We start from the raw sequence: 16,509 nt of genomic DNA on the forward strand, positions 1-16,509 counted from the left end.
ACCATAATTACCAATAAAAGTTGAGACTTGGTTCCAGGTAATAACATCTCAGAACTCAGCTGCAGAGCTAGTTTACCAAACGCTTTTATGGTGGTTAGAGGCAAGTTCTTTCTATAGTAATACCAGTTGGATGAGAATAAAGCGATGCTTATGGGAAACAGAATACACACCATCTGTAAGAGAAAGACCCTGATAACACGTGTTCCCCTTCCCCCTCACTGCCACACATCAATTGAGTTCTATGTAGCATTGCTGGGAAAAGGACAGCCTAAAATACAACACCAGAGAGAACATGTCACTTAAACACAGATGTGCGAGATTGGAATGACAAACAAGATCCTCAGAAGTCTGGAGCAATTTCTCTTTTTCCCAACTCAAGTTCTTACAGACAGGTTTTTAAATCACTGTTTAAAATGTGCCTTGTTGCAGCAATCAATATCTCAAGTGTAACACTGACACAGAATAGGTGACTGCATCCCTGCTTCCCGTATCGTGGAAACAACAATGCATCCCTACAATTGCTGTTTACCACAGAGATTCAGGTAAACTCCTGTAGAACAACTGAGAAAAACATATGAGTTTGCAGTTTAAGAAGGAAATCAGTTTGACAAAAAGGAGTTTTATGTTGTACTGCATATTGCTTCCAGTCTGAAAGCAGAATTTACTGCTGCCGAACTAAAAAGGATTAAAAGACAGGGAAAGGGCATGACCGTCTTCATCGTACATCCTCCCTGTTCCAACTGTTTTGCCACCTCAGGAAGGGAAGGTACCAACAGCCTCTGACTCAGCTGGAGCTGCCTGATTTGGAACTTTCTTCTACCCACAGAAATTCTGGAGATCCCCCCACACCTCCAGCTGGAGGCACAGCGAAGGAGCAATTGTGCAGTGTGTGCATGTGTGTGTAAGCTGCATGGAGGGGGGGGGGAGATGCTAACAGCACGTCCTTATTTGTCTGTGAAAAGCAGTGAAAACAAAGGTTGCTATTTCAGTCTAGTCCATGGCTTGAAATATGGAGACAGCACACAGAGCACTAAAAATATTTTGCCTGATTTTAAGTTGAGAGGAACTCAACTGGGGCAGCAAACGCTGAAAACACTGCAACTGGAACACTTCTCTGGGCTCCCAAAACAAAGCCACGCTCCAAAGATTCACATCAGTTGCAAGCACATCAGTTGAATCAAACAAAAGCATTCTCATTCATTGTGTGGTATTTACCACTGGCAGAGAGACGTAGAACACCATGGTTCTGTACACAAAATAGTAGAAGGAGATCCAAGAATCACAGCATCTGATAACGTCCCCAAGGCAGCAGCAAAGTGATGCATTAAAATTTCTGTAATCACTGATTCTCAAAGATACAAAATTCAACTGAGTATGTGCCTTTCAAACATAGGCAGCCTCTAACAGACAAGTGTATTATGTGGGCAGTGCATAAAAATACACTGCAAAAGCACCAGAAAACAGCCTGAAAAGCAAGAACAGGGCACAAGAAGGCACCATTTTTAAAATTAATAACAAAAAGATATCAAGAGCCTTGCTGGAAATGAGTTACAAAAATCCTGTGGAACAGAACATTGCTAGAACAGTCCTATTAAAAAACAAGCTACCCTGGAAAAGTCATCACCAGCCTCACCACCTCCTTGTCCACTTAACTGATGAAATCATAGTATGTTCATGTTGATGAGCTGAAGATGACAGGGACGTTGAACACATTCGGAGACCTCAAGTGAACTAGGATGTTCTCCAGGGTTTTCAGAGTACAAAAATTAGGCTCACCAGCTTTTTATGTTAGAGAAAGCTGTAGTTAGGCAGTTTTATTACTCAGAGACATAAGCACAAAAAGTAGTTAAAAGCTTCAGATTCAACTATATTATCCTGCACTATTTTTTATATAGGAATGTAGGGATGCACACATATCAAAATAAACCTTGGAAATGTGGCTACCTGTAAAATGATGGCAGGTAGAATAAAAACGTATAAACCCAGTAATAAACAGTTCTCAACAGCAACAAATGCAGACAGATGCAAATGCCACCACCAGGCATTTAACAGGAACCTGAAGTCACAGGATCAATGCTTCCCGAGTGACGTGGCGGTCACGCCAACTGCTTCAAAGGATGAGATGCAGATGCATTTTCTTCAGAACGACTGAAGTGTAGGTAAGGGAAGACTGAACTAAGTTCTGTGAAGTTGAATACTTCAGTTTAAGCAGATGCTAGAGGCTTTTCTAAAGGCAGTAACATGCACTTGCACAACATCTCAAAGTCCTTCCGAGTTCTTGGCAAATACAGGCTGTAGCTTTCACTTAGAGTAACACCCAGACAGAAGCAAGCAGTTTCTTTCGTCATTGTATATTTCATAACCATAGAAATTAATAGTCAGATTGAAGGGAGATGAGGAACACAAAGTACAACAGAGAGCCAAGGAAGTTTGCAGATCGCTGACTAATAATAACCTGTTTTACACAAATAGAAGTTGTTCTCACAGCTATGAATAATGAACATTTCAACTGCTTGACAGAATAAAAAATAACATTGAAAGAGGCAATTTTGCTTAACTCACATTCAAAACACTACAAAAAGGGGCTGTTTAGAAACAAAATCTCTCGACTTTGTTGTTCTGCTTTCCAAGCAAAGAAAACAAATCCAGTGGACATCACCTTATGCACATCCAAACAAGCAAATGATGGTTCTGGGCAGTATTAGCCTGATCTGCCATCTGTTTCAAGAAGTTATGCACTTTCACCTGTCGAGACAGATGGCATTTTGACAAAGCTACTGCAAAACACTATCTGAAAGGAACGCTGAAGGATGCTGAGGCAATCACCTCCTGTAATAAATGACCCAAGTCCACAGTAGCAGTCATGCATGGTATCATCAGGCCTCTGTGCAATCGCTCTTTTCAGAAGATTGAGTAGTTTGTCATTTAAATACACAGACAGATAAATTAATCCAAAAGGAGAAACAAAGTGAAATAGGCCTCTAGGATAGAAAATAAGCCTGTCCATCACATCAAGCTTTTACAACTAAAGGAGGCATTTTCTGATTTGTTTTTCTTAAGCAAATTTCTATGCCAGTAGAATTCAGTCATACAGATGATTACTCAGTGAGGACTGGGCTTCTCCCACATCCACAGATTTTGCTGCTGACTTACTAGTTAAGATACCCAGTACAAGCACTTGTCAGAGAAACAAAGTAGAGCAGTAATACCCATCTGCACACAGCTCATTTGTCAATGCACTTTAAACCCTTCAGATGAAATTAAGGGCAACATTAGCACAAAAGATAGTTTTAAAGGATTAGGGAAAACCCCTGTAGAATAAACTCATCTTAGCACTTGATAACTCTTTTCTTACTTTCATCAAGAATAATTACAGAAATAGTAATCTTACTTTGTTCTTTCTCTAACTGCAAAATCAATCACTAGCACCAGGGAACATGGAGCTTTCAGCAATGCAAATACTGCAAAACATATTTGATACTCCAATACAAATATAGAGATTATGATGAAGCAAATCAGACTTCTACAGTCAGTTATTTCCACCATAGTAGTAATTCCTAACTCGCAAGTGAAAGAAACACTGTGCACACACACACAAAAACCCCACACTCCAACTCATTTTTTCTGCTTGCCATTGGTGTATCTCATCTAAAATATCTGAAGATCATTAAGCTCTTTCAAAACCAAAGCAGAAGAATGAGAAGCATTCTGTAAAAACAAACAAGATATTCTAGATTTTGTAAGACTTGGCTTAAGCTTGATTCAATTTGGTGTCAAAGAGTGGATTCCACTGGAGCTGCTCAGCTACTTTGGACAGTCTACAGCCGCTAATGAGGACAAGAACTGGCGTAGAAGCCTACTACTGACTGAGACCAAACACAAGAGCATGGTGAGACAAACATACCATGGGAATCTAACACCCAAGCCCAAAGACATGAGGCAAGATTGGGCATTTTCAGGGATGAACAGTCCTGAAAGCAGAGAAAGGTTCAAATACTGACACAAATGGCAATCTTTTGTGGGTTCCCTTTGTACGTTAGTTAAAGCATAAACCCGGATGCTAAGGAGATGCAATGTTTTCATGCTTTCTGTTGCAGTAAGCAAAATGAAGCAAGAGTCTACAACAATCAACCATGCAAAACCAGCACAAACATGAGCATTAAGTCAATGTATAGATTTGCACCAAAGGAACAATATGTTATTAACAACATCACACCTATAAACTCTCAACACGTAATTAAACTTATCTCTACATATCACTGCACTGGGGAGTCTGACACTCAGGAATCACTTTTAATAACAATGAGGAATAGCTGCAAAATCGGAAAAGAAACAAAAAAGCACAATGGCACATCATATGGCTTTTAATCAATGCAAGCAACTTGTTACATCTAGAATGAAAGGCACTGGAACACAATCCGTTGCTCTAGGCAGGAGTTAACTAACATTATTTGGTGCTGAATTTCTTTCCAGATGGTTCATGTGTACCTTGTATCTGAGGAAAGAACACACTCAAGAGAGATGCTTTTCATCGTAGGGAAGAATCTGCCAGAAGATTTCCAGGAAAATAAACTGGTGAAACCTACTCCCTCCAACCTACAATCCTATGACACAAAATTCACTGAGAATTGGACTCTTATCTCCATCACTAAGTAAATGCCTTGACAGCTTATCAATTCCAACAATCTAGATTTAAGATAAACTAACTTAAGTATTTTCTTTGCAGCTGTCTAACCTCTATAAACATGTCTACAGATGCACCATAACCACTGAAAAGAATAGTTGCTCTAACTCACTTTAGAGACCAGTTTAATGGACGTGAGCAAATACCAAGTGATGGTCTCCCTTTGCAGGGAGATCCCTAAACACAGGGATCCACCCTCACAGCTCCAGGAACACCAACAGGTTGTTCCTCCTGGATTTCCAAAGGGTACAGTCTGCACCTCCACTAAACCCCATTGACTTGTCTGGGAATTATTAACAGAGTGAAAGAAATGTTTCTGTAAAAAGAGGAGGTAGCCAAGAAAGCTCTTTAGCACATTGAAAGACTACTGGGGAGAGTGCCTGATGCCTGAAAGTCCCAAGAGGGTGAGCAACAGCAATACTGCTTCCTTTCAAGCAAATCTGTAAGGAAGTAAGAGCCTTCTCCATGATCTGCAGTATACAGTTTACCCAAAGAATGCAGTTAAGAACTTAAAATGAAAACAGCTCCTATCATCTAAATGAAATGCAGGAGCTGGTTGCCTATTAGTAAGCACAAGACCAAGGCCAGGATGGCACCAGCTGCCACGTAATGAGGTTTCTAAAGGCCCTCTGTTCACGGTTGTGGAAGTTCCTGGATAGATTGACCCTCCCATATAATTGCTCCATATTACCCATAGGAACAAAGTTAAATGAACTGAGAAGAGCAGGCCTTACTGTAAGTCATTTTCAGTAACCACAACTGTCAGAACAATTCCAGTAACTTACTAATGGACTCTATCGGCATTTCCTCAAACTCTACATGCTGCATGAAGAACCAGCCTTCAGTGGCAGTGCTGCTTTCATTATTCCCTCCAGTTCAGAACACACAATTTAGATTATACCTTTAACTAAAAGGAAAAACCCCCAACACGAAGCAACACAGCATTCAATATCCAACACTGATCTGTTGAGAAATGAGCTCTACCAAGACAATCAGCCATTACTCATTTGTTGAGCACACACAGACAAGTTAGATGCACAACCTGTAAGAAACACAAGCTGTTTATCATCTGTACTGTAACAAAAAAGGTTGTGCCATTTTTTTAGTTTGTACTTTTTGACTAAAGCTAGACAAAGCTAAAAGAACTGTTCTACTCCTCACATACTGAGTAACCAAGAAAAGAGAACAGGAGGGGGAATGTCTTCTACAAGAGCCCCATCATATAAACAGCTTTGTAATGAGTATCTTCTTAATTTCCAGTGAAGCTAACACAGAAATGAGTTATCCCTAGGATGATAACCCAATTTTCATTCAGTAGGAAACCCTGAAAGAAATGGATTCTGCTTCCTGACTGCATCTTCACCTGCTGTGGTTTTGAGGGTTTCTTTGATGCATGTAGGAAGCTATATGGCTTTCATCCAGGACTTGGCTGAAGTACCTCATGTTACAACTATCCACCTGCCTATTTATCGAGTTTCAGAAAATGATTCTTCAAACTGCAAAGTTAACTCTACAACATAACAAACACCAGTGGTTCAGAATTTAAAGTGCCCACTATTTTAAAACCATCCTCAATCCAAATTAAGGGTATGATTCATTAATGGGTGAAGATCTCCAGGTTTTTTCTTCTGACCCAGTTTTGTTCTGAGGCTTGTCTTCTTATCCAAGACTGACCAAGATGCATTCTTCCAGAAGTGTGACTCTATGCAATACAAACAAGTCTCTCAAGTGAGAGGAGAGCACTCTGCATCTTTCACTTGACAACAAAACTAAGGTCCTTGAAAGGTTTTAAGCAAAATTGTATTACCAGGCTAAACCAGGGATGCTTTAGTGGGAATTCGGCCCTATTCCTGCTTACTACCATGGATGTGATAGAAAGTACATACCCTCAGCAGACTGGAGTCAATGTGTTTTATCAAACCACTGGTAAAGCAACACACTAAGATTCTGCAGAGCCTACCATCCAGCAGCCAAGGATGATGAGGACCTCAGTCTGATGCATGAGCACAGAGATTCAAAATAAACTCAAGCATGACATTTATACAGAAACTGGTAACTTTCCAGCTGTGCACTCTGTATTTGAGAAAAATGGAAATAATCACTATTTAACATATCCATACACATCAAACAAAATTCAACAGCTTGTTTTTACTGGCGTTCCAATAGCAAATAATAAGCAAGCACTTCTGGCCTGAAAGAATAATGAAGTAGACAGCCACACTGACAAAAAAATGACATGCTGCATTGGAACAAGAAGAGAGTCTCAGATTCCACCAAAGAAATTCTGTAAAGCTCCATAATCATTGATTCTGTTCAAAAGATACACCTACTTTTCAGAACCAACCCATGTAAGAAGGACTTCAGTTCTTGTCAAAGTCCTAATTTCAATACAGACCTTGGGAGGGGGAAGCTGTCCTAGTTAAGAAACAGCGTTGAAAGGAAAGCTAAAGACAAATAAAACATGCATCACTGACTTGTTTATTTCTGAAACCAGCAAGAAACTTCAGAAGCAAACACAGAGCTCTGAAGTTTGAAGTGTGGTTTTATATCTCTCACTCTCCCCAAATCAAGGGCATAGTGTTGTTCCTAAGGCAAAGCTCAGAACCGAGAACCAGAGCCAAGTTTTAGTCCCAACCACCCTTCTTTCCGTGGTATATTCAGGTAATCCTTTCACACTGTGTTGTGAGGGTTTGTTCTTTAGTTTCTGCAGACTTTCGTAAAGACCCAGCAGAGTTTCTGCAGTCTCTTTCCTGAGGGTACATTTTAGACATACTGAGGTATAAAAATAACACAACAGTCATCAATGGTAGGGAAATTATTGATTACAGCATTTTTTAAAGCAATCCAACTATAAGGAAAGCATGCAAATAAACCTTGTGAGACAAATATACTCTTTGGTCTAGTGTTCTGGGGTAGGCCTGTGTCTTAAAGACCTGAACACAGCACAGGAAGATGAAAAGCACTACTTGATTTTACTCTAATGAAGCTTCAGCTATTTTTAGAAAATCATGAAGTGCTTGGCTGATTTTCACATTCTTATATTAAGTTATTTATAAATAATAACAATACCCAGGAGAGCCTCTTCCTTCATTCCTTCAGACTTTGAACCTCCCCAAATTCTCATTAAACTACTTCAATAACTTGCTCACACAGTTTTATAATTACAGACACATAACAAGCAGTGAAGTTCCTGGTTTTTTTCCAGAAGATGGGAACTGTCTCCCTCATTGAGCAGTATTTACTATTAAAATAAGAAAACAGACAAGCTGTTCTCAGTCTGGTGTTGTGGTTAAGTATATGATACGCCCAAATCTTGTATTCAGTCTGGGATTGTAACAGGGAAGCCAATCCAGCCATTTAGGAAGTGACTTTGTGTCATTCTGCCATGAATCTTCAAGAGATAGAGGTTCTGCCAGCAGGTTTGGAGATAAAACCCATTCAATCCCATTCAGAGATTAGGCTAAAGTAAGGAATCACTGATGCTCAACTGCAAACAAGAGAACTCTGCAGCAACAGGAGACGGAGCAGAATGAGGAAATACAATTGTATTTTCAAACAGGATTACAGTACGAGTTGTGCATCTTTAAGTAAGCTTTTGCAATACCAAAAATCCTCCTTTTTCAAATCCTGTCTTTGAAAACCACTTTATTTGTGCTGCTGCCCAGACAGAGCACACAGCCCTGCCTAAAGAGCACATGTTACGGATACTGAACAGTCTCAGCTTTCCTGGGGCACTGAGAGACAGATCAACCATGAGGTGTCAAGAAAACCTGCTCCCCTTTCAAGTGATACTCCCCCTGCAATTGGAAGTGAAGATGAGGATGGAAGGGGAAGCAAGAGCAGTATTCCGGCTTTAATTCAATACTGAAGGTCCACTAAACCTGAGCAGCAACAGCACAATGAACAGAAATGAGGGTGTGCAGAGCAGAGAGCAGGGATAACAAAAGGCAATGAAATGGAGGTAGGAAACTGGTTTCCTTTCCCCAGAACACCAACACACCTCTAATCAAAACCCCTGGAAGGTGTCCCCACATCTCATTAAGCTGACTTCACTGTGCAAAGCAGTCCTGAAGTGAGAATCTGTAAGCAACATTAGTATTTAGAGGAAAAATGGTCAACAAGTCACTCCCTCTCTTAAGACCTGGACTGTATTACGATGTTGGAAAGCAGTTTCCTGGTGATTATTCTCTACTGAATGTGGCAGTTTCTGCCCAAACAACAAGAGGAAATCTGAAACAGTTCTGCTGAAACATGAAATGCAATAATAACAATAGTAATGATAGTATTTAGTACTCCTGAGTACTTCACATATATGCAGTACTGCACAAACATTAGTTTATCCTAATCATCTCCATGAATCAGGTATGTATTATTAATAGCACCATTACACAAGTGCTGCAGATTCCCGTTATTTCTTTTGCTCACTTCTCTTATCCCTCTTTCCCATGCAGAGCACATCCTTCTGTTTGCTCTCCTCCTTTTCTCCTTCAAAGTTTCTCACCCATCTCTTCTGGTCCCCCTGCCCTCAGATCCAGTGCTAAATTTTAAGCCACACAAGGGTGTTCCATGTCCTTAGCTAAGGAACACTTCAGGTTCATCTCACCTACCTGCATCACACCTCTAATCTAAAATCTTTTTTACCAGATAGACTGACAGCCTGCACAGGGACAACCACCAGAAACCTGTAGTCATCTGTCAGCAATTAAAACCACAGCTCATGATCCAGGTACCTGCTTCACCACCAGCCACGTCTTTTGGAGGAGGACAAATGTCTGATTTCTGAGCATGGAGCTGAGTAATAAAGTAAAAGTCATACAGTGGCCCTACAATGACAGGACGTATCTACTCCAGTAAATGTTGGTGACCACTAAGTGATCTCATTTTCATCTAGTTTTACAATGAATTCATCATAGGGAATAAAATCTGTAATTTCTATCTAAACCTTCAAAGCCTTCATCAATTTTTACACAAGTTCATCACTCTCACCTGATACGGTATCATTCACCTACAATAAAAGTACCAACACAAGGGCAATTTTCATTTGCACACACACAATATTGCTAACTTAATCAAACACATCAGTCTCTTCTTTGCTGACAGATTATAACTCATCAACAACTGCAGAATTTCTCAGGGCAAACACTAAGTTGACTCCTTCCTCTGAGGCAGCACTTTTCAGGGCAGTTTTTCAAATGCTAAGCTAGATCTATTCATCAAAATTGTTTTCTTTAGGTAGAAAACAGTATTACCAGAAAATGGATGACTTGTTTATCTCCCTGGCCAAAAGCATACAAACAGAAAAGATGAGACAAACACCTTTACTGAATGGCACAGACCCAAGAAAACAAGCATTCAAACATAAACTGCAAACATGAGCATGCTAGATTTGGTATTTAAGTATCTGACATGACAAAACGTATGAGGTAGTAGGTAAAAGTATTAAAATGGCATCAATATTTGACAAGATCTGTCTCCCAGCTTCATTTTAATTAATTCAGCTACAATTGTTATTAAGAAATGTAAGCATTGTTGGTTTTCTCTCTAAAGGCAGCTAAAACTGTTGAACTATCTGTATAGAAGTGGGAAACTGAGCAACTTAGAAACTTTACTCCTCTTATCCATAGTCAACTAAATTTCTAGACAAATCTTTCCCAATAAACCTCAGACTCAGCTGATTTATAAATGAATTGAAGCAGCAGCAAAGCTTTCAGCTGAAGAGATAAGAACACACCATGTTTTTCCTGGCCCTCCCAGGACTGGGAGCCCTGCATGCCCCCAGTCCAAGGGGCTGCCCTGGCAGCACCATGATCCTAATCTGAAAGTGCACACCACGCTTGTGCCAGCAGCACTGACACAGCAGCCAGCCCCACCCAGGAGAGTGCATCCAAATGGATGCACAATCCTCACAACTTAATGGAGAACAGTTTTATGTATTACAGGCAGGGTTTGTGCAGTGCTTCAATTGCTGTCATTCAATTGGTGCTTAATATACGTTGGATCCTTTTATTCATAAAAATTTTGTACTCTCAGATTTATTTCTCCTCCTTTTTCACAGTTACCTACATATGGAAAATTAAGACCAACAGTTTCTCCTTCATTCTTCTTCCAGAAGAGATGGCATTCAGAATGTGACAGAAAAATAAGGAGGTGGTTTTAGGCAAAAAGCAGAGGTCCAGGCTAGGCTGGACAGGGCTTGGAGCAATCTGGGCTAGTGGAAGGTGTCCCTGCCTGTGGCAGGGGGTTGGAACTTAATGAGCTTTAAGGTCCCTTCCAACACAAACCATTCCATGATTCTGCCCTAAGTCCCTTCCACAGACAAGCTTTATGGCTCTCCTCCTCTTATTCCCAAGCGAGATACCACCACAAACAGTACCCCCCCGGGGCTGCCAGCAGGCTTTTTAAAGTCATGGAAAAGCTGCCAACAGTAAAGTCAAGTTTCCATTTACCCTGTCTCACATCGTAGTGCATAAAGAACAAGGCTGGTAAAGAACAAGAGTCTGGTTCTCTGCTGTGGGTAATAGCCCATACATCCTCCATTATCAGATCATGGAGAAGTACGTAATAGGTTGAAGTACTCAATGTCATAAATTAAGCAGAGTCAAGACCAAGCGAATACTCCAATATCTGATAAAAATATATCATTCCAGAGGTGTTGTTTCATTCCTTTGCAGCATATAATAATACACTTGCAAAGTTCATGTTCCCATTCCATTCCTCAAACTCTTCTCATGGGTTTCACAAGTCTTGACATTTTCAAATCATCACCTAGAAGATGGTTTAACTGCCTCACTTCATTCTATTTTTTATGCATTTTTACCCTAAAATCATAGTGGAGAGTTCGGCACGTTTAAAGAGATCAAAGCAATCAATGCTCAGTGAATGGTGGGCTCCAGTTCTGAAGACATCTGCCAGATAACATTTACAAAATGAAGTTTTCCCCTCCATCGTTTCAACCTTTTCATAAAAGTGCCCTCAGGGGAATGTCAGTTTCTTAGAAGTGTACTTTACAACTCCAGAAATATCTTATTTGTAGCCTTCTTTAACAAAATGCCAAATGTAGGAAAGTATTTACCACCCCTCCAAAAACAAACAGGGAAAAACAAACAACCCCAAACACAACATCTAGGAAGAATGTAACTCAGATTAACTGGCATTGGTTCTTCAAAGTACAGCATCTCAGGTAACACCTCCAAAATACTAAGATTGTGGGGATTTTATCCTGGAAGCTTTACATTTCCTCATCATGCATCTTTAACATTAAATACAACCTAACAAAAGTCATAATTCAAGCTTTAAATCGATTAACTTCTAAGTTTTAAAGATATTAAAGAAACTTGAGGATGAAATGGTGCTAAGCTACAATCACAAATTTTGGGTTTAATCTCCTGTAAAAGCTTTTTGTGCAGTTCTGGCTGGAAGTTGGAGTTCTCTTTAAGAAGCCACATTTGAGAAAGCCACAGGTCATTTTATATTTATTTATTTATTTCAAGTGAAAGCCTGCCCTCTTGTGCAAGCCTGAGGTTCAGCATCAGGGCAGTCGAGAACACAGAGGCGCGAAGATCAGTGCTACTTCTTGACTACCTAGAAAACATGAACCATCCTGTGCTGCTCTGTTAAAACATGCTGCTTTGGTGAATGGGGATCACACAGAGCAGTTACTCAATCTAATGCCCTCTCTGCAGCAAGAATAAAAAGCAAGTGCTGTTTTGTTTGTTATCTTGGCCAACTGACTCTAGTCAATTTGCAAATATTTAGGTGCACAAGTAATGTTGGAATTAGTCTCTCCCATCACCACTTTAAACGTTCAGTAGAGACAAAAGGAAAGAAGGTTCTTCTCTGACTGACGAAGAAGAAAGGGAAAACCAGCTAAATCACTGGCACTTTGTTTTAGTTTTTTAACCTTTATCCCAGTAACTATGCCATAAAGACATCTATTTCCTTAAGCAAAGGCCAAGCACAAGGTCTGACTCAGAAGTGATCTGCAAAAGCCCGCTGAAGACAACGTGGTATCACTCAGTGCTGATAAGATCCTAAAGTCAAAAATCACTGAAAACAATCATGACCACTACCTACTATACATATCTCATAGTCAGCACAAGCAATAAAGCTTTATCCAGCTACGTAACTAGCAGCACTAACACAGAATACACAGTGCAAGGCATTCGTTGTGGATGTGCATATTGACAAATGGACAAAGCTTTCACACATGCTTGAAATTATGAATGTTTCATCCCCCAGAAAAGTAAATCACAAATTACACCTACTTTCGGAGGTGCTCGTGTTCCTTAAGGAATAGTTCTGTTCTTCTGTTATTCACACCAGACCCACTTTTATAGGATCTAAAACCCAACAACAAAACAAAACAGAAGCTTAACACAACCTGAGAGTTACGAATTCAAGTAACCTTTTGCTTTATTCAGAGCACACATGAATAAGCTCTGCCAAGGACTCTTCTACACGAGGGTTTCCACCTTCTCCCTCTGAGGAGAGCCCCACACCACTGCTATAGCAAACAACTTACTCGATATCTTTCCGTACAGATCCCAACAGATTTTCCCTTTCTCGTATTGCCAAGAAGTTTGCTTTGGTTTTGTGGAATTCGTGTGTATAATCCTGTCACAAAACAAAATGAGGAACCTCAGATCAGTTTAACACCACAATACACTCGAGGAAGGTCACACCATCTTTTAAAACGTGAACTGTTCTCTAACACAAAGTGCAAGACCAGCTTATGAAATTAACATCAAACATGCTTGGAAATCAAAGCAAAGTATTTTTGAAACTCACTGCTCTGACAGTAGTTGGTAACTTTTGATGTCATAGAGGGAAATCCACAGTAATTCCTTCTCCCAGTTTCATGTATCTTCACCTTTCTGATGCATTTTCATTTTGTGTTGGAATTCCCCACTCCTGGTTGAACTAGAAACTCTAGTAAAGACTTCCTTGGTGCGGTGAAGGTGTTCTTTGGTTTATTTTTAAGTTACATCAGATGAAAAAAGAAGTCTTTTCTGAACAGTGAAGGCAACTCTTGTTTATTCCTCAAGTTGCAACTCTACATTTGAAAACATTTCAAGCAGCTACTGCTACTTGAAACCCAATTTCACTGGCAACTGGTGTCCACCAAAACCACTGCAAGCATTCAGCACTGCTTCTCATATAAACGTCATGGCTTTTCCTAATAAAATGCTTTTTACATTGTGTATTGCAGATGCAAAACAGAAACCAAACTGCACATGACCAGCCAAATTATTAACGCTACTATGCCACGAAAACATCAACAGTTTGAAACATGGTTGATTTCTAACACTAATTAGTAGCTTTAGCCATCACATTTCCTTCAACCCTTTTTAGCAGTTTAGATGGTTTTACAATCATTCTGAAGTATGATGTTCCCTCTCATGCTGCTGTATGACAGACCACACAGACAAGACAATTCATTACCTTTCTCCTTTCGCTATATAAAGGGCACCTACACAAGATGGCATATGCTAACGTTCTTAGTCACCAGTATGACATTACAAAAAAGCAGTGTTCAACTCAAGAGTGCATGGATTGGGGTCTCTGGTGAGAACAGTGAGCTGAGATCATTGGCATTTAAATCTTCTGGTCAGACACTGAAGCGTGCTGTGGTATCAGCACTGCTGACTATGAGTCCAAACAAAGAAACAAACTACAAGCAAGGAGAACACGGGCTGGTTACCTGCAGTATGTCTCTGTGACGCTGTAACGTGTGCATCAGGGCAGCATTCAGGGAGGGGACTCCTGCACTATTTGTGTATTCTGCCATTTTGTCATTTATTCCAGTAAGCTAGAGAAGGAAAACAAAACCAAACCATGAAATGGCTTGTTCCTGTAAGAAACTTACAGTGCATATGCTGAAGGAGCTCTAACAACAGCCGTGTACCTCCAGAAACACTTGTCTAACACCCACACTAGCATCTCCCAACACGCATCATGGAAACCTGCACTGCAATGTTTCCTAGAAGCTGAAGTAAACCCACAGTAAGCTCAGTTACCTTTCCCAGAAGTTGCTCAATCTCCACAGCCATGGTCTCAAACATTCTGTCCTGGCTTGACCCATTTAAGAGGGGAGTTGTGTCAGAGCTAAGGAAAAAGAGGAGCAGTTACTGCAAAAGACAACATCTTTTCATGCATCTCAGGAATCTTGTAATGAAGTTCAACAAGGCCAAGTGCAAGGCACCTTAATAACACAGTGTAAGGACAACCCACTAACCTATTAAGCAGTCAGTGTTCTACAGAGCAATATAAACCACGCAGTTTATCACAATTACAGTTTCACACTTTCCCTAGAAGCTTTTTAAGACAAAACCACAACAAAAAGTCACATCTAAGCAACAGAACAGAAGCACAACACAAGGTATGCCAATGTGCAAACATAATAACTAATACCTTTCAGAGACTACTCACTGCTCTAGTAATCTACCACAACTACTGTAAGAGAAGTAAGTATAGCAAAAATAACTAAACCAATTAGATTACAGGGCAAGTAACAGAGCCAGAAACGAGAGAGATCAGGACTCTGATTCAAGAGTAACATGATCATTCCTGAGGCTCTCTCAGGTTTCCAGAACCAGAATTTCATGGCAAGGTTAAAAATGGATTCAACCATCAACTTAAATAAACAAAAAACACCAGCATACATCCACAGAGTTGCCACACAACTGATACACAGCTGGGACCCAGAGTTAATAAGCAAAGAATGGCACTTTTTAGCCGTTGCAGGGACTAAGAAGTTGACAATTAATGCTGTGGAAGACCTCAACTCTGGCCCATAAGCAAGAAAGACCTGAAAAGTTTTATCGTAGTAATTCTTTAGTCAAACATAAGTCTGCTTAAAGCAAACAAAAACTACTCATATACAGACATATATGGCTATTTACCTGGTTCATATATATATGAACCATATATTTAAAAGCAAATATAGAGCTCTCACTATTACTACTCACCTTAGGAGAAAGCCAGAAAGCAGCAGCTACCCTTTCTGAAGGGAGAACTAGTCCCCTGAGCAACCTTGGGCCAGTCACAGCTGCTCAGTGCTCCCATTCCCTTCTCATTAAAGCAGAGTTCACAAATACCACACCAGCCCACCCGGGAGGTGTAAATTCCCCTCATACTCAACTCCCCGAAGACCTCCTGCTACTTTAATACAAGAAAAACTGGAGAATAAGCCAGTGTAAGCATTAAAAAGCCCTGTCATCAGTTCACATACAAACCCCACCGTTACAGACCGAGTTTATGCAGTTTCCTCCGTGACATTTACACTCTCACAAGGCACCTCTGCAGCCCACACGCCTTTCTGACTCACACCCCAGCATCACTCAATATTGCATCAAGCCCAACACCGGCACTGAGAAGTGCTGAAACGAGCTGCTTAAGAAGCTGAGGACAACAGCCACAGGTGGGACCGGCGTTAAGCAGATTATAAAAATGAAGCAAGTACCATAAGCAGCGTTTAAAACATAAAGAAACGGGTTAGTACCTATACCTGTCGCGCCTTCCGTCTCGGGTGCCGCTGTAGCTGGTGCACAGCTTGCTGAAGGAGACCAGCTTCAGGTCCAGCTCGTTCTCCAGCTGCCTCGCCTGCTTCCGGAGATCTGCACAGGGCGGCCGAGAGCGGGGACAAGTCACACACCGGCCCGGGGGCCGCACGCGTGTGGGGGGACGAGGCGGAGCGGGCGCAGGGAAAGGAACCCCACAGAGAAGGGGGGGACCCTCGCAGGTGAGGCAGCGCCCCACGTTGAAAGAGGGGGCACGGCTGAGCACGCCCAGGCCCTGCCCCACACCACCGGCAGGGTCGGGGTCAG

At 40.9% G+C, this 16,509-nt stretch overlaps 1 protein-coding gene across 1 annotated transcript in view; it reads right to left on the minus strand.

The window, feature by feature from the left end:
* Positions 1–16,417, minus strand: part of GOSR1 (golgi SNAP receptor complex member 1) — a gene marked incomplete at its 5' end in the record, with an annotated part of 26,967 nt that extends 10,550 nt beyond the window's left edge. Inside the window, 5 exons of the mRNA XM_010024173.1 lie at positions 12,949–13,023; positions 13,206–13,297; positions 14,385–14,492; positions 14,701–14,788; positions 16,191–16,417. Of these exons, the coding sequence (XP_010022475.1) occupies positions 12,949–13,023; positions 13,206–13,297; positions 14,385–14,492; positions 14,701–14,788; positions 16,191–16,417 (590 nt within the window). The remainder of the gene's footprint in view (positions 1–12,948; positions 13,024–13,205; positions 13,298–14,384; positions 14,493–14,700; positions 14,789–16,190) is intronic.
* Positions 16,418–16,509: the final 92 nt, after the last annotated feature.

This window comes from Nestor notabilis, unplaced genomic scaffold (assembly GCF_000696875.1).
Source record: "Nestor notabilis isolate BGI_N333 unplaced genomic scaffold, ASM69687v1 scaffold19901, whole genome shotgun sequence".
Lineage (NCBI taxonomy): Eukaryota > Metazoa > Chordata > Aves > Psittaciformes > Psittacidae > Nestor > Nestor notabilis.